The 24,559-nt window shown below is 47.3% G+C and overlaps 1 protein-coding gene across 1 annotated transcript in view; it reads right to left on the bottom strand.

Moving 5' to 3' along the window:
* Positions 1-24,559, bottom strand: part of STAC (SH3 and cysteine rich domain) — a 937,744-nt gene that overhangs the window by 264,302 nt on the left and 648,883 nt on the right. Inside the window, exon 6 of the mRNA XM_086964753.1 lies at positions 13,167-13,245. Coding sequence (XP_086820879.1) covers positions 13,167-13,245 — 79 coding nt within the window. The remainder of the gene's footprint in view (positions 1-13,166; positions 13,246-24,559) is intronic.

Raw genomic sequence — 24,559 nt, 5'->3', positions numbered from 1 at the left:
CGCTAAGCGCTAATATCTCCATAAGCTAACACCTGTCCTGAGCAGTTCTTAACCATGTTATCCAATGGATGGTGGATAACATGGCTAAGAGCATTAGCTCGGTAATGCATGAATATCGCTGACTTTTCAGCGATATTCATGCATTGCCGCGATTTTTATCGCATTTGCGATAAACCTTGGTAATACCAAGGTTTATTTGCGGTAAAAATCGCCGCAGCTCAGCGGTACATTTTTGTCTCTAACCAAGCAATAGCGATAATTATCGCTATTGCTTGGTAATATGTCCCTGTCAATCAATCAATCAATGACATTTATAGAGCGCGCTACATACCCGTAGGGTCTCAAGGCGCTGGGGGGGGGGGGGGGGGGGGGGGCGGGGGGTGCCGCTACTGCTCGAACAGCCAGGTCTTCAGCTTCTTCCTGAAGGAGAGGTGGTCTTGGGTCAGGCGCAGGTCGGTCGGGAGGGAGTTCCAGGTCTTGGCGGCCAGGTAGGAGAAGGACCTTCCTCCTGTAGTCGCTCTTCGGATGCGGGGGACGTCGGCGAGGGTGTGGTTGGCTGATCGGAGGTGGCGTTTGGGAGCGTAGAAGTTGACTCGGCTGTTGAGGTAGCTCGGGCCTTGGTCGTGTAGGGCTTTGTGTGCGTGGGTGAGGAGGCGGAAGGTGATTCTTTTGTTGACGGGGAGCCAGTGAAGGTCTCTCAGATGTCCGGAGATGTGGCTGGTTCGTGGGATGTCGAGGATGAGTCTGGCTGAGGCGTTCTGGATCCGCTGGAGTCTCTTCTGGAGCTTGGCGGTGGTACCGGCGTAGAGGGCGTTGCCGTAGTCCAGTCGGCTGGTGACGAGGGCCTGGGTGACGGTCTTCCTGGTCTCGGTGGGGATCCACCAGAAGATCTTCCGTAGCATGCGAAGGATGTTGAAGCATGCCGATGAGACGTTGTTGACTTGCCTGGTCATGGAGAGGGAGGAGTCCAGGATGAAGCCCAGGTTGCGCGCATGGTCTGTCGGTTTGGGTGCGGTGCCCAGGGCGGGAGGCCACCAGGAGTCGTCCCAGGCGGAGGGTGAGGAGCCCAGGATGAGGACCTCCGTCTTGTCCGAGTTCAGTTTCAGGCGGCTGGTCGTCATCCACTCGGCTACCTCTTTCATCCCTTCGTGCAGGTTGGCTCTGGTGGCGGCGGGGTCGTTGGTCAGGGAGAGGATCAGCTGGGTGTCGTCGGCGTAGGAGATTATGTTGAGGTTGTGCTGGCGTGCGATGGCCGCGAGGGGGCTCATGTAGACGTTGAAGAGGGTGGGGATCAGAGAGGATCCTTGAGGGACGCCGCAGATGACTTCGGTGGCCTCTGACTTGTACGGTGATAGACGGACTCTCTGTGTTCTTCCGTCGAGGAAGGAGATGATCCATTCCAGCGCCTTGTCCTGGATTCCGACGTTGCTGAGGCGCTGTACTAGGGTGCGGTGGCAGACAGTGTCGAATGCCGCGGAGAGGTCTAGGAGGATGAGGGCCGCTGTTTCTCCGTTGTCCATCAGGGCTCGGATGTCATCGGTGGCGGCGATGAGGGCGGTCTCGGTGCTGTGATTGGCTCAGAAGCCGGACTGTGAGGGGTCGAGGGATCCATTCGTCTCGAGGAAGGCGGCCATCTGCTTGTTGACGGTCTTCTCGATGACTTTGGCTGGAAACGGGAGGAGCGAGATGGGGCGGTAGTTCTTGAGTTCGGTGGGGTCCGCTGTGGGTTTCTTGAGAAGAGCGCTGAGTTCGGCGTGCTTCCAGCTCTCAGGGAAGGTGGCGGTGTCGAAGGATGTGTTGATGATGTCTCGCAGGTGGGGTGCGATGACAGCGTCAGCCTTGTTGAAGATGTGGTGAGGGCAGGGGTCATTCGGTGATCCGGAGTGGATGGAGTTCATCGTGCGGATGGTGTCTTCGGTGCTGATCGGGGTCCAAGCGTGGAGGGTGGTGGTGGGGGGTGGCTGTTCAGTCTTGGTGTTCGTTGTATTCCTACCTTTATGTTCCTTGCTTCTCCCTGAAATATAAGCCCCATTCCTCAAAACAGAGTGCTGCCACCTGCAGTCACCTACACATATTAAGTACTCTGTTGGCTCAAGATGGTGAAATTTCCTCTCTGGAGAAATGTAGCTTCCCACATTCCTCATGGCTTCCAGGTCTAGACTGCATGCGTTTATGGGGTTCCACTAGTTCCAAAGCAAGTCTCATGCCTGATCGTGCATGTTCCTCCCTTCCCCCGAAGACAGTTAGTTTATTAACTACTAATGAATCCTTGTTTGTTTGATGTTAGATTTGTTCTTTGTATCACGCTCTCATACCTTGGAGCCAGGCCACTCTTTATAAATACCTAATTAGTTAAATAGTTCCAAGACGCCCCGAGCACAACATCCATGCTGTGTACCTAATTCATTTATTGTCTTCTGCCTTTAAACATAAAGAGAAACACGTAATCTTAGAATTGCCAAACATCAAATATATGTATATAAAAAATGTATTATTTAAAGTTGATGCATATCACGATTGCAGCCGATTCAAGGTGGGCTAATATTAAAAACAAGAATAAAACAAAAGTGTGAATTCTATCGCAAGATGGTCCTCATTGTTTTCCTTTAGCACCCACAACTGCTCTACAAACGTTTAGCTCTTGAATTAAATCCAGCAGTATGCATTTGTAATTTGTGCTGTTTTCTAAAGAGAGGAAAAAACTACATGATTTCTGAATTTTGTTTGTGCGTTTTAACTATATGTGGGGCCATTTCTTTATAACATCATATATCAATCTTATTGTTAATTGTGCTGCACAAATGCGATGTAATTATAACAATTGTAAACTTTCCACTATATTACTCTCGGACATGCAAATTAAGCAAGTTAACCTAAATAACTTGACTTAAGCACGCTTATGACCACACAGAACCTGTTCGAAATAGCTTCTCCTCTGATGCAATAGCACATCCTCTTCAACGAACCTGAAGCATAAGGTGTTTATATTTGATGCTGTAAGGATATGGCCCCTTTTCTATCTTTTGAGACCAACACACTTGTGACGTCAGGGTGTTTGCACAGGGCTTTTGGGAAGGCCTGAATAGAGCCAGGTCATAATTTATCCAGGTGAGCGACGAATCAAACTTATAACATGATATAGTAACATTAGCTTTTTTAAAGGAGTTATCGCTTTTTTAATGAGCTTCCCTGTGTTCGTTGGTGAATGTAAGGTAAAATAAACACAAACAGTTTGTCGCAAAAAAGGCTTAAATGACAACAGAAGCAGATGGGCGAGCGAGTAGATGAAATACTAGTTGGTGCACGATTGTTGATGCGCTTTTGCAACCTGTCAGACAGATATTATTGGCGTCACTTTAGCGTTAAGTTCAATATGGCCCAACCCCTCACAGCTTAATGACATAGGGCCCGAAATACTAAAACCAGGTTGCAAACAGTCAGTGTTTTCCTGTACACCGACTTGTTCGTGACCTGACTTTTGTTTGGTTCGAATAGATTTACTAATTAGTCGAAGCAGAAATGATAATTTGCAGAAAGATAAAAAAAAAATCCTTCACTAATAGGTTTGAGGGAGAAGCCCTTTTGTGGCTTCCCGTGAATGGCTGTGATTGCAGGACTGCAAGGGACAGGCCATCTCCAAATCTGCTTTCTCATTCCTTGAATGCCAACATTTCCTTTTAAAAGTAGCTCCTGTCCTCTGAACTGACAGGGGCTGCTTAGTAAAGAAATGCTGACTTTCAGTTAATTGTATTAGGGTATCGTGCCATGACCACTTAAACAGTGCTCACCCCCCCGTGCAAGATGGTTCCCTGGGAACAACTTTCACTTTTGAGGGGCAACTTCCACTTTGCAAATCTGTCACCACCCCCTTTTGGTTCTGCATAACTTTCAATGGTTTATGGGTTCAACTGTGGTTGCAAAGTATTGACACATTGCATACTGACTTGCAAAGGAAATGGGATGCCCTTACCTGAACCCTTGCCCTAATAGTCGGTTTGGAACGTAAAAGGCACTTTGTGTGCTGTAAAGACTTTTCCGGCTTACAGTGTGCCTTCAGTACATTATAGCATACTGTTTTGCATTGTAAAATCTGTGATTTTGTGGATCACAGTCTTTGTGACTACCAAACAGTTTCATACATCTGGTGCTAAATAAGGTAGATCATTTATCAATGTTCAGAATGTTCACTGTTTCTTTAAGAGGTGTACACTCTGATGCCAGCCATGGGTCTCAGACTTGAGGGGGCACCTCCTGGAGATCCAGACTCACTACAGCAGAGGCCAACAGGGATCTGAAAGGTCCATTTGCAGGCCCAGGCAGGTTCAGTTGAAGTAGGTCAGCTTTGCAGTTGCAGAGAGGCCTCTGATGCGTGTTGTTTCCTTGTAGCTCACATAGGCGGTCAGTCAAACTGACCCTTGCAGTCTCTCCGGTTAGCCTGGGATGAACACAAGTAGGTCCAGTCCTCCTTCCAGACAACAAGGCAGTCATTCAAGCAGCAGGGCAGTGCTGTGGCAGCAGGGCAGTCCTCCTTCAGTAACATCCACAGGTCCAGGAGTGTTCTGCAGAGTGGCTCTTGAGGTCCAATATTTATACCGAGTGCCACTCTTTGTGTGGGGGGACTCCTTGTCCTGCCTCCAATGATGGTACTGGGTAAGTTCCTTCTCTTTCCCTGGTCCAGGCTCCACACTGTCTGGGATGACAAAAAGGCAGGGCAGGCCTGGTGCCAGGTTCCTTTGTATTTGCAGGAGGTAAAAAGTGTTGCAAGTGTAAGTGGGCCTCGGTACAGCCCTCCCCAGCCTTCCTGCGAGAATTGTCCATCCTATCAACACCTTTGTGCCACTGTCTCGAAGTAATACACAAACCAACAGCAGAGCAATACACAGGCATATGACCCAGGACATTGGCAAAACACATAGAACGGTGGGAAAAGAAAATACCTACTTTCTAAAAGTGACATTTTCAGACTTGTAACTTTAAATGCAACATCACCATTAACCCCTTAAGTGCTGATGACGGAACCGCTCCGTCATCAGCTGCGGGTGCGCTGTGCTGATGACGGAGCAGTTCCGTCATGGCCCGCTCGGCGCACCTGCGCGGCGTGAATTTCACGCCTGCGCTGAGCGTTCTATTGAGCGGGCGGGCCATGACGGAACCGCTCCGTCACAAGCACAGCTCAACTGACGCTGGTGACGGAGCGGTTCCGTCACCAGCATGCGGCCGCCCTGCCCCCTTAGCACTGCGGCGGAATAGCCACCGCAGTGAAGGGGTTAAAGAGGATGTAAAATTACAATTTGTTTGAGTTTAAACAACATATTTCTATCTGCTCGCAATCTAAAGTTATCACCTATTACATATAATAAGATACCCCATTGTTGGTCAATGAGAGAGATAGGCCTTGAAACAGTGGAAAATGAATTTAGACATTTGTCACTGTCAGGACATGTAAAACCTAAGTACACATGTCCTACCTTTCAAATATGATGCATCCTGCCCTACGAGCCTTTAGAGACTACAAAAGAGGTGACATATAAGTATTAAAAAGTATTGTTTAGGCCTTGCAAAGGGCTTAATTTGCCCGATCGAAACAGCAGTTTAAACTTGCTTTACAGGGGGACGTGTCAGGCCTGAGGCATGTTTTGAAACACTAATGTAATGGGTGGCACAAGTAGTGCTGTAAGCATACAAGCAGCATTTAATTCACAGGCCCGGGTTACATGTAGCAGCATAAACTATGGATGTACAATTAAATTAAATAGAAATGCCAATAATACAGGAAAGCGGTACAAAAGCGGGTGGTGATGGACGGAGCATCTGAATCAAGCAAACACTCACACCCAGTCAAAAGATCTGGGTTTAATCCATCACCGTTCTTTAGCCCACTCTGCCACCCCAGTTCAGACATGGCTACATGTAAATGTAAATGTAGGCTACTTGTCAAGCGCACAGCTGCCCATCACCAGGGCGTCCCGGCACAGTATAACACTGTGGAACCCTTCCTGGCTCTCCCTGTGAGATGCCCCTCCTAGGCACCCCCAAGGTGAAGCCAGGCATCCCAGTGTTGTAGGGGCCGTTGCGGAGATTAAGCAAGCTATTGCCCAGAGTTGCAGCGTGGGACCCCATGATTAGAGTAGGCACCAAGGCGAGAATTATCGAGTCCACAGACAAATGGGCCCAAGACCTTGTCGCGTTGGGAATTTAACCCTGGTCCCAGGCCAGACCTCTGCATTAGGGTCTGCCGCTCTAACCATTGAGCCACACTCCTCCACAGTCTGACCATATGCCTCATGGGAACAGTCCAACCCGAACTGCGAAGCCATGTCTTCCCTGGACCGATAACAAGCTTCCGAGTACCGGTTTCTGGCATTCCAGCTGTTTTCAGTCCGGCTTGCTTGAATCCAGTGGCAAAGTGAGCAAGGGACTCAGTTCTGAGCATAACCTGCCACACTTATGGCGGCCAAAAGCGGTACAAAAGAGGGTGGTGATGGACGGAGCATCTGAATCAATCAAACACTCACACCCAGTCAAAAGATCTTGGTTTAATCCATCACCGTTCTTTAGCCCACTCTGCCACCCCAGTTCAGACATGGCTATATGCAAATCAGTCTGACCCTGTGCCTCATGGGAACAGTCCAGCCCGAACTGCCAAGCCATGTCTTCCCTGGACCGGAAACAAGCTTCAGAGGACAGGTTTCTGGCATTCCAGCCATCTTCAGCCCGGCTTGCTTGAATCCAGTGGCAAAGTGAGCAAGGGACTCACATCTGAACAAACCCTGCCACATCACTTATGGCGGCCAAAAGCGGTACAAAAGGGGATGGTGATGGACGGAGCATCTGAATCAATCAAACATTCACACCCAGTCAAAAGATCTGGGTTTAATCCATCACCGTTCTTTAGCCCACTCTGCCACCCCAGTTCAGACATGGCTATATGCAAATCAGTCTGACCGTGTGCCTCATGGGAACAGTCCAGCCCGAACTGCCAAGCCATGTCTTCCCTGGACCGGAAACCAGCTTCCGAGGACCGGTTTCTGGCATTCCAGCCGCCTTCAGCCCGGCTTGCTTGAATCCAGTGGCAAAGTGAGCAAGGGACTCACGTCTGAGCATACCCTGCCACACTTATGGCGGCCAAAAGCGGTACAAAAGGGGGTGGTGATGGACAGAGCATCTGAATCAATCAAACACTCACACCCAGTCAAAAGATCTGGGTTTAATCCATCACTGTTCTTTAGCCCACTCTGCCGCCCCAGTTCAGACATGGCTATATGAAAATCAGTCTGACCCTGTGCCCCATGGAAACAGTCCAGCCCGAACTGTCAAGCCATGTCTTCTCTGGACCGGAAACAAGATTCCGAGGACCAGTTTCTGGCATTCCAGCCGTCTTCAGCCCGGCTTGCTTGAATCCAGTGGCAAAGTGAGCAAGGGACTCACGTCTGAGCATACCCTGCCACACTTATGGCGGCCAAAAGCGGTACAAAAGGGGGTGGTGATGGACAGAGCATCTGAATCAATCAAACACTCACACCCAGTCAAAAGATCTGGGTTTAATCCATCACTGTTCTTTAGCCCACTCTGCCGCCCCAGTTCAGACATGGCTATATGAAAATCAGTCTGACCCTGTGCCCCATGGAAACAGTCCAGCCCGAACTGTCAAGCCATGTCTTCCCTGGACCGGAAACAAGATTCCGAGGACCAGTTTCTGGCATTCCAGCCGTCTTCAGCCCGGCTTGCTTGAATCCAGTGGCAAAGTGAGCAAGGGACTCACGTCTGAGCATACCCTGCCACACTTTTGGCGGCCAAAGCGGTACAAAAGGGGGTGGTGATGGATGGAGCATCTGAATCAATCAAACACTCACACCCAGTCAAAAGATCTGGGTTTAATCCATCACCGTTCTTTAGCCCACTCTGCCACCCCAGTTCAGACATGGCTACATGCAAATCAGTCTGACCCTGTGCCTCATGGAAACAGTCCAGCCCGAACTGTCAAGCCATGTCTTCCACGGACCGGAAACAAGATTCCGAGGACCGGTTTCTGGCATTCCAGCCGTCTTCAGCCCGGCTTGCTTGAATCCAGTGGCAAAGTGAGCAAGGGACTCACGTCTGAGCATACCCTGCCACACTTATGGCGACCAAAAGCGGTACAAAAGGGGCTGGTGATGGACGTAGCATCTGAATCAATCAAACACTCACACCCAATCAAAAGATCTGGGTTTAATCCATCACCGTTCTTTAGCCCACTCTGCCACCCCTGTTCAGACATGGCTATATGCAAATCAGTCTGACCCTGTGCCTCATGGGAACAGTCCAGCCCGAACTGCCAAGCCATTCTTTACCACATGTACATGGGTGACACTCAACTGTATATGAAAATGTCCTTGCCCGAAGATTTCAAAACTCTCAACTGCACTCTACTAAAGACCCAGCAATTGTTAATCCACAATAACCTCATGCTCAACACTCTCAAAACTGAATTCCTTTGATTGCCCCCATAACCAATATTCCCCCTTTGGAGAATGGCTCATACCCCTCACATCTCTGAACAACACCCGCTTCATTGACTCTATAGTCACTTGGTATCACTTTGGACAAACATTAAAATATGCAAGATCATATTGGTGCAACCACCAAGGGAGCCAACTGTCAATTGAATACATTAAATAAAATTAAGCCATTCTTGCTCCCAGCTGACTTTAGGTGTGCAGTCCAAGCCTTAGTAATCTCCTGATTAGATTACGGGATTGCTACTGTTGCAGGCTTACCTAAAGCAAGGCTGGGGCCACTAAATGCTACACTGAATTCAGCAGCTAGACTCATCATAGGATCCAAAAAATCTGATCGCATCACACCAGACCTAGAACTGCTAAAATAGCTCCTGTTTGAAGCGAGATCCAGTTGAAGATAGCATGCATGGCTCATAATGCCCTCCACTACAACACTCCTGTCTTCGTGGCCACAAAACGCAAACTATATGGTGGCAGCCACACCACAAGAAGTACCAGTTCCCCAGTGCTGAAACCACAGACATTCAACAAAAAGAGAAATTATGACAATGCCTTCTCTGGTCTAGCTCCAAGAATATGGAACACTCTGCATCTGAAATCAGGAAAAACCCTTGACTAACTCCTTCAAAAGAGAACTAAAAATCCTCTTTCTGAGTACATTCCTCCGATATCACACCTGAAGTCCACTAGCCTGGCCATCTTCAGGCTTACACCCTTGGAACTTGATTCTACCGGAATGCTTGTTCATCCTTTACCTGTATAGATGATTGTTCATTCCTCTTTTGCATTTTTACCTTCATGTACGACTGGACTGCTATCTGAAAAGCGCTCTCATACCCTGATTGGTCATGTTCTCACTATATGAAACTCTTCAAATAAACAAACAAATAAATGAAATAAACATCTATGTGCATCGTTTATATGCACATTTGTTTTAATTTCTGGAGTACATACTTGAAAAGTGAGAAAAATGTCACGTTTTTATGGAGTTATTTATTCAGCTCTTTTAAGATAACAGAAGCTTAGATTTGCAAGCACGTCTGAAGTGCAACCGTCTGAGAAATATATGCTGCATAATATTTAAAGTGTCCTTTATAAACATTTACAGATATCTCTGCAGAATAAACTGCATGACAAAAATACAAAATAAAGGAAATGTGACGGATGCTGCATATTTCCGAGCCCAGCCAAGCATTAGTATACTGCTGCACGTGTGTACTCCAGCAGAGAAAGTGACTGGAAATCATACTGGATGAAAGTTCCACTTTCATGGTTTTCATAAACAACACTGAGGGTTTATGAACATTTACCAAGGGAAATGTTTGGAGAAAATGTTGCATAATTAATTCCCAAGTCTCTGACGGCCGTGTGTCAAAGAAATCTAATTCTGATCAAACAGTTCATTAATGTGCCTCAAAAGTTATAGTGGGTGTTTTTTGATACACACACAGACACATTTATTTGCAGGGGATGGTTCTGTGAAAATAAAATTGGTACCAGTTTTATATTTCGAGTTTTAGAACCCACTTTTCTGGTCTTCTAACAACTGTCAGGAAATGTGTGTGCATCAGAACGAGTTCAATGTACCACATCTGGGGTGCAATACACGTGTGCTGTACTGCAAGTAATTATATGTTGTGACATGCCCACTATTTCTATCTTTGGGGCTTAAATATTCATACTGCAGAGGGCATGCTGTAAGCGATGTATGGCGTTGCAGGGCGCTTGCACCATTGCACATTGGTGCTATTCTTTCACTCATCTCAAGCCTCTAATGTTGGTATTCAGAGGGTTGGGTCCTATCAGTGAGCATGCACTCTCTGACTTTGCACCCTCGTGACATCTGTGAACCTCGTTTTCCAAAGTATACGAGAACATAGTATAAATGCCACTTTCTTGATGCCTTCAATCAACAGCCAAATTCGGATACAGGAAGTGAGAGGGAATCCATAAGGACTAGTCAGTGCGCCGCTACAAGGAGATTACGGCCTTATTTGTATGTGGCACTGCTGCAGCATAATTGCTCTGACCTTCATAAATGTGCAGTGAAGCAAGAGATATGCCGTGATACCAAATGTTTGCGAGGGGCTCCCCATCCTTTGCAGTTATAACCTCGGAATGTGCAATATTGCATACATTGCATTATAGGGTCCCTAGATTCACACAATCTCAAATTAAAATACATTCCTTTTCAACTTCAAGCGATTCACCAGAGAAAAAAAAGGAAACATTCTATTGAACAGAGGTAGGGGTACATTCTATTCATGATCCAGGTAAGGAGGAGGGGCATTCTAATCATTCACGATAGGAGGGTGGGAAACCTATCAATGGGGAGGGGAAACTTGGCATTGTACTGTCATTAAGAGTTAAGAGCTAGTGCCATTTTGTAATGATCCATCAAGGCTTGCAATGCGCCCTACTGATCTCCTAGAGGAGAAATGGTCAGCATTGATTCCATTAATCCAACTACAGAAGATAGAATTTTTGTTTCCTGTACGTCAACACAGGGGAAAGGCTAGCAGTGTTCCTGTGCAGATCAGGGGAGTCGGTACCACCACGAGAGGTAAGGCCACTTTTTCTCTCCCTTTGCGCTCATAGAAGGAGGTATCATCATTTGCTTCCTCTTGCTCTTCAGACACGATTGGTCTGCTGTAGCTTTCTCATGTTCCATCAGTGGAAAGGGAGACCGTAATATTTATTTTCTACGGAGCTCCAGTCACAAAAGGGCATTATTGCTTTCCAGTGGTTCAGTAGAAAAGACAGTGGCACCGTTTCTTTAATTTTTCCAAGTAAGGGAAAAAAGTAAAAGCTTGGGACTAGGAAAATGTGAAGTCCAAGAAAATCACTCACACTTGAGTACTTTCTGTTCAATAAAGGGCTTTCCGTGATCATGGTGGGGAACAAGGCATATCCTATAGACCTGAAATTGTCAGGAGAAATCAACATACAACTTTATGAAGTTTCTTTATAAGAACGACTAGATGTCACCCTGGTGAACTAATAAAGGTTTCATAATTTAAACCATTGGTACTTGGGCTATGGGGAGGCCTACGCTCCTTTAAAGGAATCCTAGATCGGGGTTTAAAATGCACCCAATATTAACATTTCATTTTGGAATTTAAAATTAAATGTGGATTTGGTAGGCACTTTAAAGGCTCATATATGTCAAATTTTTACCTGAAAAATAACAACTTTAGCGACAATATCATTGTATGTTTTCGACAAAGCTGCAGATTGTAGCTGACAATGTCTCCAGGAGGCCAGAGGTTCTGCTGAACAGGATTTGCTGCTGTAAAGGTAAGCCGAGACCAGACCCAATCCATCTCATGTATCAGACCCGTGTTCCATCATGTTTGGTCTTAACTTTTGAATCGCCCCTTTCTCATGCGATCATTTATCCGCTGTTGTCGCTTTGATCTTTTAGGTGCTATTTTGCACTAAAAGCATTACAAATTCATAACTTTGGTTTAGTTCTACTGATTCAATTTAATTAATCTTGATGTCATTTTATGCATTCAAATTTTATCTATTTTACAAAATTGGTTTGGGATTTTACTTTTGCTGTGTTTTCATGTTATTACTGTTTGTGTGATGCAAAAATACTTTACACAAGGCCTTAAGTTAAGTCTACTGATTCGTCCGAAGCTACCTGAGGGTTAAGCACAGATTAATGTAGTGAACTTTTGTGGTTCACCCTGACAGGGATTGTGTTGATGCTTGAATGAAGCTTCTACCCTTCTTAACCAAGAACCCAATTTCTTACAGGCAATAATTATATGGATGCACATCAACCTCATTAAATATGTTCTCCTCATAATAAGATTACATTTGTTAGAGGTCTATTTGAAAGGTTTGTGCTCATGTACATGAGAACAGAGGCCCAATTCACGAAAATGTTGCTTCAGTAGATAAACCTCATTTTTCATTCCTCGTTAAATTTGCAAGTGTTACTTCCTCTTTCCTTCTGCAGGATTTACATTGGTTTTATGGGTAGAAAAGCATTATAGAATATCATGAATTCACACCAGTGTTGCTTTGCATGAATCCATCATAGCGTATTCCCCATCCTTAATCCTAAAGTAAAAAGGCAAATTCAGTCATGCAAGTGGATTTTCCACAGGTCCATCTCCAGTGGTAAATCTCTGCAGCTACTGACTGTATGAATCATGATGTCCAAATATGAACTCACAGATGATATCTTTCCTCACTTAATTCAAACTGAGGTGCACCAAAATGTTTGTGATTGTTGATCAAATGACCATACTGCGAGTGCATACAGGACTTTTTTTGGAATTATAACTACTCTGTGTTATATCAAAAATCGAATTTGCGTGGTCCTAGAAGTCTTCCTTTTTGTAATCGCTGTAGTGAAGAGCAGTTATTGTAAGTTAAAGACGGGGCAGCCACATTAAAGTTTTCCATGATATCCACATGCGCGTAGTTGATTGTAAAGTTGTCGTAAACACAGGAAGGTGGTCCATATAATGAAACATGAAAGCCTACACAATGTGCCTTACTCGATCCCTTTCTATTCAATATCTTTTTACTAATGGTTTTCAGTAGTCCATAAATCACATTTGAAGAAACACATCTTCAGTTTGCTTTACTGAAAGTGTTCAAGATTACTATTAAATTATAACCAGAAAGACCAGATTAACAACATCTCACCACTGTCGCTGCGTTGCCTGCTCATGTCCAACAAACTTGAGCTATCCCCTTCTTCAGGGACTTCTGCCAGGTCAGATGTCTACAAAGAGAGGGATTAAAGAAAATCAATCAAAAAATGTAGGTGGGCGCAGACACAAGACATTTGGGACCGGACAGAGAATTGCACTCGAATGAAATATTCACTAAGAAAGTGTACATGAATATACCCATTTAAAGAAAAATACATTTATAACATCTTTATTTTGAACACGGTCACTTTAAGGGTAACTTGATTCAGCTAACACAATAATAACTCCAACGGTGACAGCAAACAGTTCTTCCCAACAAACTGGATGATGGTGCAAGACTATTTTCATCGACACCTTCAATGTGCAGTTTAAGAATGGTACTATACAAATTAGGAGCACAGACATTGGGCACTGGGGGCACTCTTGCAGGATTATGTTTTTCAGTAACACGGTCTGCAAATAATTAAGCCCACTGAAGAGAATACAAAATTCTCTAATTTCTGCGTGTAGGATTAGTTTTGAGCAATTATAAATTGAGGGCTATGGAGAGGAACATGAATGTCTCCAGGAAAGAAGCACAGGTTGCTGGTGACAATGGAGTGAACACTCAAAAAGTTGTTTATTCAACTTACTTCTTGTGTTTACACCTAGTGACAGAACATGCTGATGCAAGTGTGTTGGTTGGGTATTAAACAAATCTGCTGCATGTTTCAGTCCCAATTTTAGTGGTTGGAAACCTGATGGGTTAGAGTTATAGTATACAGCAAAGTATTTAGTATCCCTAGATTTCGCTTTGTACCATATTTGTGAAACACAAAAGGAGCAACTTTATGATCACTATTTAGACCATCATATAAGACCTGAGTCTAAGTCATACATCATAGCCAGTAAAGGCACGAGAGCCATAACTCGGGATCAAAGAAAAATCATCCTATATTCACCCCCTTTGTGAATTTGCACATTAAGTCCAATTCTATTCTAATGACCTAGGGCACCACCAAACGCTTATATCAGCCTAGTGCAGGAAACTCTTTTGCATTCACCGCATACACTAGAGGATTAAAAAAGGATCTTGATACCATATTGACGGATCCAATTTAGAAGACAAACGCCTCAGTTAGGGAATGACAGCTACAGGACATCCTCTGCTGAGCCCAAGGTACACTTCCTCATTTCTGAAGATGGAGACCCAGCTGGCTTTGCCTTCGGGAACCTCTAGACAGTGACCCATTCACCACAAGACCTCACTACACTGTATTGGGATGCCCACCTGCCTTTTTCATGTTCATGACCAATATGTAGACCATGGTGGTTATAGACATGAAAAAATGACCACTATCCCCACAGCACAAGTAGCAAGCCATGTGTATCAGAGACATTTTCTCTGATATTCAGAATCAACCTCTGCTTTGTTGATTTTTTTTCTGAAATTGAAAATAAGTGGCAGCTGACCACAATGATAGGGTGAACAGCCAACATTATCAAATGTGCCCAAAGAGCTCCAGCCATGCAGGCTGACAAGAAGCCCTGTGACACTGCCTACAAGACTGGTGTGTTAAAATGTCAGACTAAAACATTGTAAAATGCTTAGGGCTAAATCAGACATTAAATAATTCAGCTGTAGGGTGTACATTGGAGCCTGCAATTACCAGTTGCATAATGATTGGAAGTGAAACATGGAAGGTATGCTCACTCGAATTTTCAGCAGCAATATATACACCTAAATGTGTAGTTATGTAGGATTATTGCTGTTTTACATTCACACGGTTTGCTTGTGTTTAAAACGCCTCCACTTGTACTTTGGGGTATGAATATATTTTATTCTAGAACAATTTACCGAATTGTTGAAAATCCTTTTTATCTGTTATTTTACTCCCATGTCAATGGAAAGGAACAGTAAAAAGGGTATTTTGGAACAGATGTATTAACACTCTGACACATCACTCCAATTGGGTGCAATATGAAGATAACCAGTTTGAATCTGACCAACTTCTGTGGGTTTTGCTATGGTGGGTACAAGGTAGTACATATTTAAATATCGGCCAAGGTGTTGGCTGCGGAATCTAATAAAGCTGTGCTAGCCTGTACCTCCATCTAATATTATGGAAAACACAGGAATAAGGCTTTCTGATGCTTGGATGGCACTTTCTTGAAAATGCAGGAACTGTGGAATTTTAGTTTACGAACTGAACATCATCTGCGCCAGCTTGTCACCCATGTACAACGTGCACGACAACCATTTTAGGTATCATGGTCTCCCTGTCCACGATCGATCGCCAGCGCGCCCCTCTGACCCAGCAGGCATCCTCCGCGCACCCTGGCTCCCCCTCCCTCCCTCTCATGAGCATAACCCTTCTGCATGACCCTGTCCTTGGGAGTCACGCCTGCGCCTGACCAGCATCTCCTCTCCTCCCATGAATGCCCCTCTGTTGATGAACCTTCCCTCCGCGCTCGATTGTCCACGCGGCATGAATACCACTCCTTTGATGACCCCTTCCCCCGTGTCCAGCTGTCCACACAGGTCCGAGGCCATCGCCTAAGCCGGGAGATATCATTTACTGCCCCTTATTGTATGAAGTCACTCTTCTTCAAAGAATCCTCTATTGATCAAGACCTCCCCACCCCCCCGGGATATGATCAGGCGCACACATCCTAAGAATCGGCAGAACACTCAGCTGCGCGATGACCCCCTCCACTTATCAGCAGGTTGAGGATCTCTATTGTAGAGGCATGTGGGGTGGGATTGACACGAGGATTACGGGGATGTCTTTTTCCTTGTTGTTCACAATGATCTGATTGTAATAAAGGAAGGTCACATGCCATAAAACAGTGTATAAGAGGCCAGGCCTCCGAGAGGCTGTTAGAGCACCTCAAGACGATACCTTGTTGTCCGATCTGATGTGTTCTGCTCCGTCGGAATAAAACTCCTGTGTCCTGCCTTCTGGTCTACGGCGCCTGCCTCATTGCTTGGTAATTTGAATGGTACAAAGGCGGTTAGCGCCGGGCAAATCTTAAAAAGGTCTTAGCCCTACCCTTATTTTACAATTGGCGCCCAACGTGGGGCCCATCAGCGACACGTGGATCCAGTGGGAGAGGTCCCAACGACAGAGTGAACGACTGCAACGATCGGGAGAGCTCGTGTCCGATAGACCCTCGTCTGACAGCCGATCATCCGACCTTCACTAGTTCCGAACAGACCTCTCTCGAGTGATCTACGGTCCTGACTGGGAACCATCAGGAGTGCCACGAACATCACGAAGAAGAGAGGACGATCGGGCGCTGGATTCAGAAGACAGGAAACCGTCCATGCGGTCCGGGTAAGGTCGTGTAAACACGACAAACTGAGAAAAAGATTGTTTGGTTTGGATAATACTAGTATTACGCTTTGTTGAACCCTCTGGAGATTCACCGTCTGCAAACGGAGAAAACAACAGGCTCTCTCTTTGCAAACAGTGAAGGATAGGTAACGCAGACTTTTGTCCCCATTGTAATCCGTCGTGCCTATCTTTCTCCCCCACTGTTTTGTCTGGAGATTCTTTGTCTGCAAACAGGGAAGAACAAGGTCTCTCTTTGCAGGTAGAGAAAGAGTGGGTAACGCAAACTTTTCGTACCCGCTTATTCTCCCCACTGATTGTTTGATTGAACCGAGCACTGATTGTTCGGTATTGGTTCTTTTGAGGTATTCACCGCCGGCAAACAACGGAGAATAGAAATATTCTGTCTAGTCTTTGCCCGCCGTGATAAGATAGGTAGTGCAGACCTTTGTCCCCGTTGTAACCCGTCATGCCTATCTTCTCCCCACTGATTGGTAGCCTGTACAGCCCGGACCGCTTATTAGAGATGAACCATCCGGCTCCACTGGAGGGCACCCCTAATAAGGACATGTTCACTAAGCATGGATTAGTCGCTATAGCTTATACTAAGTTATGGCATAAATATACAAAGAAGAACCCTGAAAGTCAGTGGCCACTGATAGGTTCCTTCAATGAAAATAAAATAAAAACATTGGAAATAGCGCTCCAGAAAAATAAGACCACGCCCACTATGCTCGACAGTATTGGCATGTGGCGCAAAGAAACGGAACAACGAAAGAAAATAGAAGAAGCAAAAATAGGGAAAGAATTACGAAAGGCAGCCCACTTAGCCGCTAAGCAACTAGAAGAAGAAATAAAAGAAAGAAAGGAAGCCGCACAAAACCAAGAATTAGGGTCGACAGGTCAATGTCCTGTTCGGACCCCCTCTGCGCTCTACCCTGAATTGCCCTCCAAACAGCGGGCGAACGATGAGTTACTACTAGGTCCCCCAATCATCTACATGCCCCCTCCATATGCCCCCTGCCAACAAAACTTGCAAGCCCCGAGTGCGAGCGAAAGTGACCTTAGTGCTAGTGCACCGGCCCTCACGGCCTCCGCACTAGCCACATTAACAACATCGTCAGACGACCCTGAGACTAGCAAACAACCACCAGCCAGACCGAATAGGTTGAGCAAAGATGAGCGGGATGGGATCGACAAAATAGCAAAAACATTAGTAGAACGGAGGGAGAGCGAAGAATACACAATGAGCATATATAATTCACATGCCGACAGCCACAGACGGCATTTCGTTTTACGATTCAGCTACCACACCTTGAACGCATATGAAGATAGGTATCAAAGTAAGGGCCCCGCTAAACTGACAACGCTGTATAGGAAGATTGATGTTGGAGATGGGACTGAATGTGAGGCAACGGAGCTCTTCATGCAGATGCTTGAGGTCCTCCGCCACCTCACGGAACAAAAACCAGAAGCCAAGGTTACAGTCCCTGAAGCGACCTCAGTAGAAGTAGCCAATACTATGATGCCCATCAGAGAGGCGGCTCCTTACTGGATCCCGCCACGTGGCCAGGGAACCAGCGATGATATTAATCATGCAGATGCAAAAGGGAGGGTTGTGTACAATTGGGTTTACCAACCATGGGACCGACAAGATATCCTAACCTTTAAGCAAACTCTGCCCGATTTGAGAAAGAACCCGACAGCATTCTATACCGAATTAGGCACAGCCTTGGGTTCGACGATAATGACTTTAGCGGACATTGACTTGTTCTTCGGGTTATGCCTGCCAGCTGACGTGTGGAAGCAAATCCGGAAGGCTGACCACACGGATCTGTTTGGGCATACCTGGGACCAACTCGGTAAACTAGATAGACAGCGAGAACCAGGAAGGAAACCAGTAAAGGACATACTGGAACTCCCAGATAAACTAGTCCAGAAGTTAAAGACACTGATCCCAGAAAGAAAGGTAGACTGGTCGATAGTCACGGCTTGTCGGCAGAAACCCCAGGAAGATGTGTCAGAATACTTCTCCCGATTCGAGACAGTGTTTTCCGACTACAGTGGCCAAGACATGACCACCGCAACCGGACAGCACCTGTTCGTACAAAATTATGTAAAGGGCCTAACACAAGAGGTCTCCCAAAAACTGCAGACGAGTGAGAGTAGTCGGGGGGCCTCCAAACCCGCAGCTATCCTTCAGATGGCTCAGTATTACGAGCACCAAAAGAATGAGAATGATAGGGCGTCCGAGAAAAAGAAGAAAGATTTAAAGGAAAGGGTAATGATAGCCCAGATACAAGGTATAGCGGTAGGACGGGAACACCCAAGGGGGAACTACCAATCGACCACCCCCCGGAAACCTACCTCCTAAAGATCACTCCCCAACACCACACACTGGACGTAGAGACATTAGCAATGACCAATGTGCCTTCTGCAAAGGATTCGGCCACTGGAAATCCGAGTGTCCGGTTCTGCTAGAGATGAATAGAAATAGGGACCCCAGGGATGTGGCAGGTGGTCAGAGAAACAGAGGACAAGGACGAGGGCACACAAACGACACCAACAATGACAGATCAGGGAGATTGAACACATTTGACCGCCCCGACCGAACCAATATCAACTATCCGATGGTGAGAATGCCCCCGATTTCGCATAGGACTGCCAGGGGCAAGGGAGGGATCCAGTCGAGCTCTGTGTTGACCAGCAAGGTCCTTATATCACCGCTAAGGTCCTGGGTACAGAGTCTCCATTTTTGGTAGACACTGGGGCGACACGTAGTGTGTTATCAAAACGACTGATTCCAAGGGCACCCTTGTCTGGCTCGCACATTACATCGATAGGTTTCGATGGGACGCCCTCCACTAACCCCCTGTCCGTACCTATCACCTTTGACCTAGAAAGCAACACCACTGACGCGACATTTCTGCTCTCCTCCAACTCCCCAGACGCCATTATGGGCATTGACTTACTGAAACATTTTCGAGCTACCATTAGGTGTTCCCCAGATGGAATCCGAGTCATCCTGTACGACAACCCAGGCATGCCCAGATCCTGCCCCTCACGACACATGTGCTCCATAACTGATGCTGACCTGTCCTTGCTTGACACCCTGCCTCCGTACCTGTGGGCCAAAAATGACTCTGATGTGGGACGAATGATGATTGACCCTATTCATATAACTGTAAGACAGGACGCTATGCTCCCGAAACTCCCACAATATCGGATATCCCCAGAGGGCGAGAAGGCACTGGTAGCGATCATTCAGTCTCTGGTAGATGCAGGAGTGGTTGAAGAGGTGGTTAGCAACGTCTGCAACAGCCCAATCCTACCTATTGTTAAGAAGCAAGGCGAAGGAGATGAGAAAGCATACCGCTTCATCATCGACTTGCGAGAGATTAACAAAGTGGTTGTACCCCAGTATCCTGTAGTCTCCGATATCACCACCATTCTGACCCTCATCCCGTCCACTGCCACCACCTTCACTGTTATCGACCTTAAGAACGCGTTTTTCTCTATCCCCATCCATCCAGACAGCCGTTATCTCTTCGGCTTCACTTTAAAATCCCGCTCGTACCGATTTTGTAGAGCTCCCCAAGGGTACACTGAAAGCCCCAGCATTTACAGCCAGGCCCTCAAAAGACAGCTGGATGCCTTCCAGCTACCAGATGGAGTGGTGTTGATCCAATATGTCGATGATATCCTTTTGGCGGCCGACACCACCCCACTTGCAATCACAGCCACTGTCCAACTCCTACACTTTCTTGCAGAGAATGGCCATAAAGTCTCCAAAAAGAAGTTACAGTTCTGCCAGCCACAAGTGACTTACCTAGGCCATCTCCTGTCCAAAGAAGGGAGGAAACTCACACCCGACCGGATCCAAACCATCCTAGACACCCCCGTCCCAAAAACACAAAAGCAAGTCCGCTCTTTGGTTGGCCTAACCTCTTTTTGCAGACAGTGGTTACCTAACTTCAGCCTCATTGTAAAACCCCTACTTGCCCTATTAACCAAAGATGCCTCCTTCCCGCTCCCTTGGACCCCTGAGTGTCAAGCATCCTTTAAGGAATTGCGAGATGCCCTCTGTTCAGCGCCTGTCCTAGGAACCCCGGATTACTCCAAACCCTTCTCCCTCTTCACCCACGAAAGGGAGGGGTGTGCATTGTCTGTCCTAACACAATCAATTGGTCCTAAGCAGCGCCCTTGTGCCTACTTCTCCGCCACTCTTGATCCTGTAGCCAGAGCTTTACCTGCCTGCCTTCGAGCAGTAGCTGCCGCTGCTGTCTCCATCCGTCAGAGCGAGGGAATCGTACTTTCCAACTCCCTCACTGTGCTAGTACCCCATGCTGTCGACACTCTCCTGAACCAAACCAAGACTCAACACCTGACTAGCGCACGACTGACAGGGTACGAACTGACGCTACTTGCACCCCACATCACACTAAAGAGATGCACGACTTTGAATCCTGCCACATTGTTGCCCCTGCCTGAAAATGACCCCGACGTTCCTCCCATACACGACTGTGTGACCCTCACGGACGAACAAACTAGGAGTAGGGTTGACCTCCGAGACACTGCTTTCACTGACCCCGATGGAGAGCTATGGGTAGACGGCTCATGCATCAAACTCCCAGATGGCACCACTTCAGCTGCCTATGCAGTAACGACAGCCCGAACAGTAGTTGAGACAGCCCGCATCACACAACGATCTGCCCAGGCAGCAGAGCTGATAGCCCTCACACGAGCCTGCATCATAGCCACGGGGACCATCGCGAACATATACACAGACAGCCAGTATGCCTTCGGGGTGGTTCACCATTTTGGACTCCTGTGGAGGGAGAGGGGATTCCTGACGTCCCACGGCACCCCTATCCTCCACGGGGATCTAGTCTCCGCCCTGATTGAAGCAGTTCTCCTCCCCAAACGATTAGCGGTGGTCAAATGTCAGGCACACAAAAGGGTGACAGACTTAGTCGGACAAGGGAATGCATTGGCCGACATCACTGCACGAACCACAGCTGAAAATAGGACAGTGACACGCATGTATGTGACCAGGTCATAAGCAGAGAAATGGAGTGACGCAAGAGTAATGATCAGAGACATCCAGTCGGCCAGCACCCCTCACGAACTGACTAAGTGGGCAGGGGTGGGTTTGAAGGACGAAGAGGGCTGCTGGCGAACGAAGGATGCAAACAAATGGTTGCTGCCCGACTCATATCTGATCCCCATACTGACGATGGCACATTCCCCCGCACACATAGGATCTGCACCCATGATCGAACTAATTTCCAAAGTCTGGCACAACGACAAAATCCCCGACTCAGCCAGACGCCTAGTTCAGCAGTGCCTTATCTGTCTGCAACACAACCCCGGGAAAGGAACTGTGGTACCCCGGGGAGGGTTTGGGACCCCCAATCACCCCTTTGAGGTCCTTCAGATGGACTACATCCAACTAGAGAGATGCCAAAGCTTGAAGTATGTACTAGTCATCGTATGTGCCTTCAGCAAATGGGTAGAGGCCTATCCAACCCGTGACAACACTGCCATGACTACTGCCAAAGTACTACTGAAAGAATTCTTTCCTCGCTATGGCCTTTGTCGAATTTTATGGAGCGACAATGGCCCCCACTTCATAGCTGAGGTTATCCAATTAATCTTAAAGGGGTTGGGGGTGAAGCAAAGGTTTCATGCGGTCTTCCACCCCCAATCTGCCGGTCTGGTGGAACGCCATAATGCCACACTGAAGTTAAAATTATCAAAAATAGTGGCAACCACCGGACTTAAATGGCCAGACGCTCTCCCTCTGGCCCTGCTATCAATGCGCTCCACTCCCACCAAGCACCATCTGACCCCCTACGAGGTCGTATTCGGGCGACCGATGAATCTCTGGACTGCTCCCAAACCGACCTCCATTCATGACGTCCCGGACGTCCTACTATCTGATTATTTGTGCAAGTTAACTAAAACGTTGTCTGTCATTCATCAACAGGTGTAGCAGGCCATCCCCGATGCTTCCAGGGGCCCCGGCCACGACATCCAACCGGGAGATTTCGTCCTAATACGAAATTTCCAATGGACCAAGAGTCTGGAACCTCGGTGGACGGGCCCCTGGCAAGTGCTGATCACCACACGGACGGCGCTTGGAGTGGAGGGGAAGAGGCACTGGCTGCACGCACATCACTGCCGGAAGGTCTCTGCAAACCTGGCCACGACAGAAAACGTCAGCACCCAAGAAGAGCTCCTGAGCAAAGACCGACCGATATTGAACTGTTATCCCGATACTGAGGCACTCGAACTTGCAAAATTCTCTGATCCCACTGTGCCATCCAGAGAAGGGTATTTCCTGCGTCGAAAGGAGGGAGCTTCGGCTAAGTAGGCCACGGACTAAGTTGAATCTCAGAACGGTGACCTAAGCACAACCAAGGGTTGCCGGGAGAGAAGCTAAACGAAGTCTGTGGTTCTGCCCGCTACCGAGCCCCTTGAAGGTGATGGAAGCGCCAGATAAGAAGATGATGGAAGCGCCAGATAAGAAGATGATGGAAGCAACAGGAAATACCCACTATAGAAACCCAAAGACTGACAACTTACACAAATCAAAGACAATCGCCCTCTTTATTGTCTTCCTCTTCTGCCTCCTCCTCATGACCTCCTTCTGGATTCTGGAGGAAAGCGCACCGGCTCATGAGGCATTGCTACCTGCTGCACAACCAACACCCCTGAAAGAGCATCACCTAATCTCTCTGTCACCTCAGCTCCGAGAAAGGCGCAGGGAATTCTGGAACAATTCTTTCGTGCAACTGTTGCACCAACACAACCTTGCTGCAAATGCTACGAATTGCTGGATCTGCGGGTTGCTCCCGCATGCCACTGGACACTCCATCCCCTTCATCCCTTCTCCATTCTCAGTTCACGGCTCTTGCCTCGCCTGGTTGATCCTCATGCAAGAGAGCCACAAGGACAACGCCACTTCCAGCCAGACGGTGTCGCACTTCTACTCTGGGTTCTGGCTGAACAAAACCGGAAAGACCTCTGCTCCTCTGTGTCCTGCGCTCACAGGCGCCACCTTCCTTAAAGACATTCCAGCTAAAGAACGAGTCGAAGTACAGGTGCTCCACAATCCAGCTAGATCCACCTTCTCTCATCTGCAAAAACAAACCACCGCCACTCTGACTGTGGCTCTGTCTGTTATCAATGCTACAGGTCTTGTGTGTCTCGAAGGCCAGGGATCACAGCTGGTGGGTCGCAGTTCCTGCCGAATCATTAGAACATTGGACTCAGCCGACCCCCCTTCCTTTGTTGCTTCTCCAAACATGTACTTTGTGTGTGGCACCAAAGCTTACACCTGGCTCCCGAAAGGTTGGAAGGGTGTCTGTTACATTGCCTTCGTTCTCCCCCCCACGTATGTAGCCCCTGCCAACCATCACCGGCAGAGGCGTGCAGATGACATTGGACAAGCCGACTCCACTGGAGCACAGTTCCTAGATGCAGCAAAGGGACTTGTTCCTCTGTGGGGCCCAATGGCAAATAGCCGCGCTATCCGACACCTGACCCAGGCAGTAGAAACAACGATCAACATCACGGCTGGTATCCTCGCTAACAACACGGCGGAGCTTCAGGCGGTCCGCCTTGTGACCCTTCAAAACCGCCTCGTGTTAGATGTGGTCCTAGCCGACCGAGGGGGAGCATGCCGCATCATCGGATCTAGCTGCTGCACCTACGTGCCAGACAACTCGCCTTCAGTCTACAAAGCAATTGAGCACCTCCACAGACTTTCCTCGGAGGTTCACCAAGAACAAGAAGGATGGTCACTTGGGAGCTGGTTTTGGGACACTTTGAAGGGCTGGGGTTGGAAGTTGTTTTCCTTCATACTGATACCTGTTGTGATATTATGTGGGTGTTGCTTGGGTATTCAATGTCTACCCTCCTTGTGCAGCTTCGTTTCTAACTGTATGTGCCCAAAGACTTTGGACTTCCGAACTGAGCACATGAGTCCCCTCTACGAAGTAGAAATACGTGGCCTTATGGGGATAAATCCGAACTGACAAGTTGGCGAGACATGTTAAAAGGGAGG

Source organism: Lissotriton vulgaris, chromosome 4_1, assembly GCF_964263255.1.
Source record: "Lissotriton vulgaris chromosome 4_1, aLisVul1.2, whole genome shotgun sequence".
Lineage (NCBI taxonomy): Eukaryota > Metazoa > Chordata > Amphibia > Caudata > Salamandridae > Lissotriton > Lissotriton vulgaris.
Note: the sequence above shows the minus strand (reverse complement) of the source record. Positions and strands in the feature narration are given on the sequence as shown.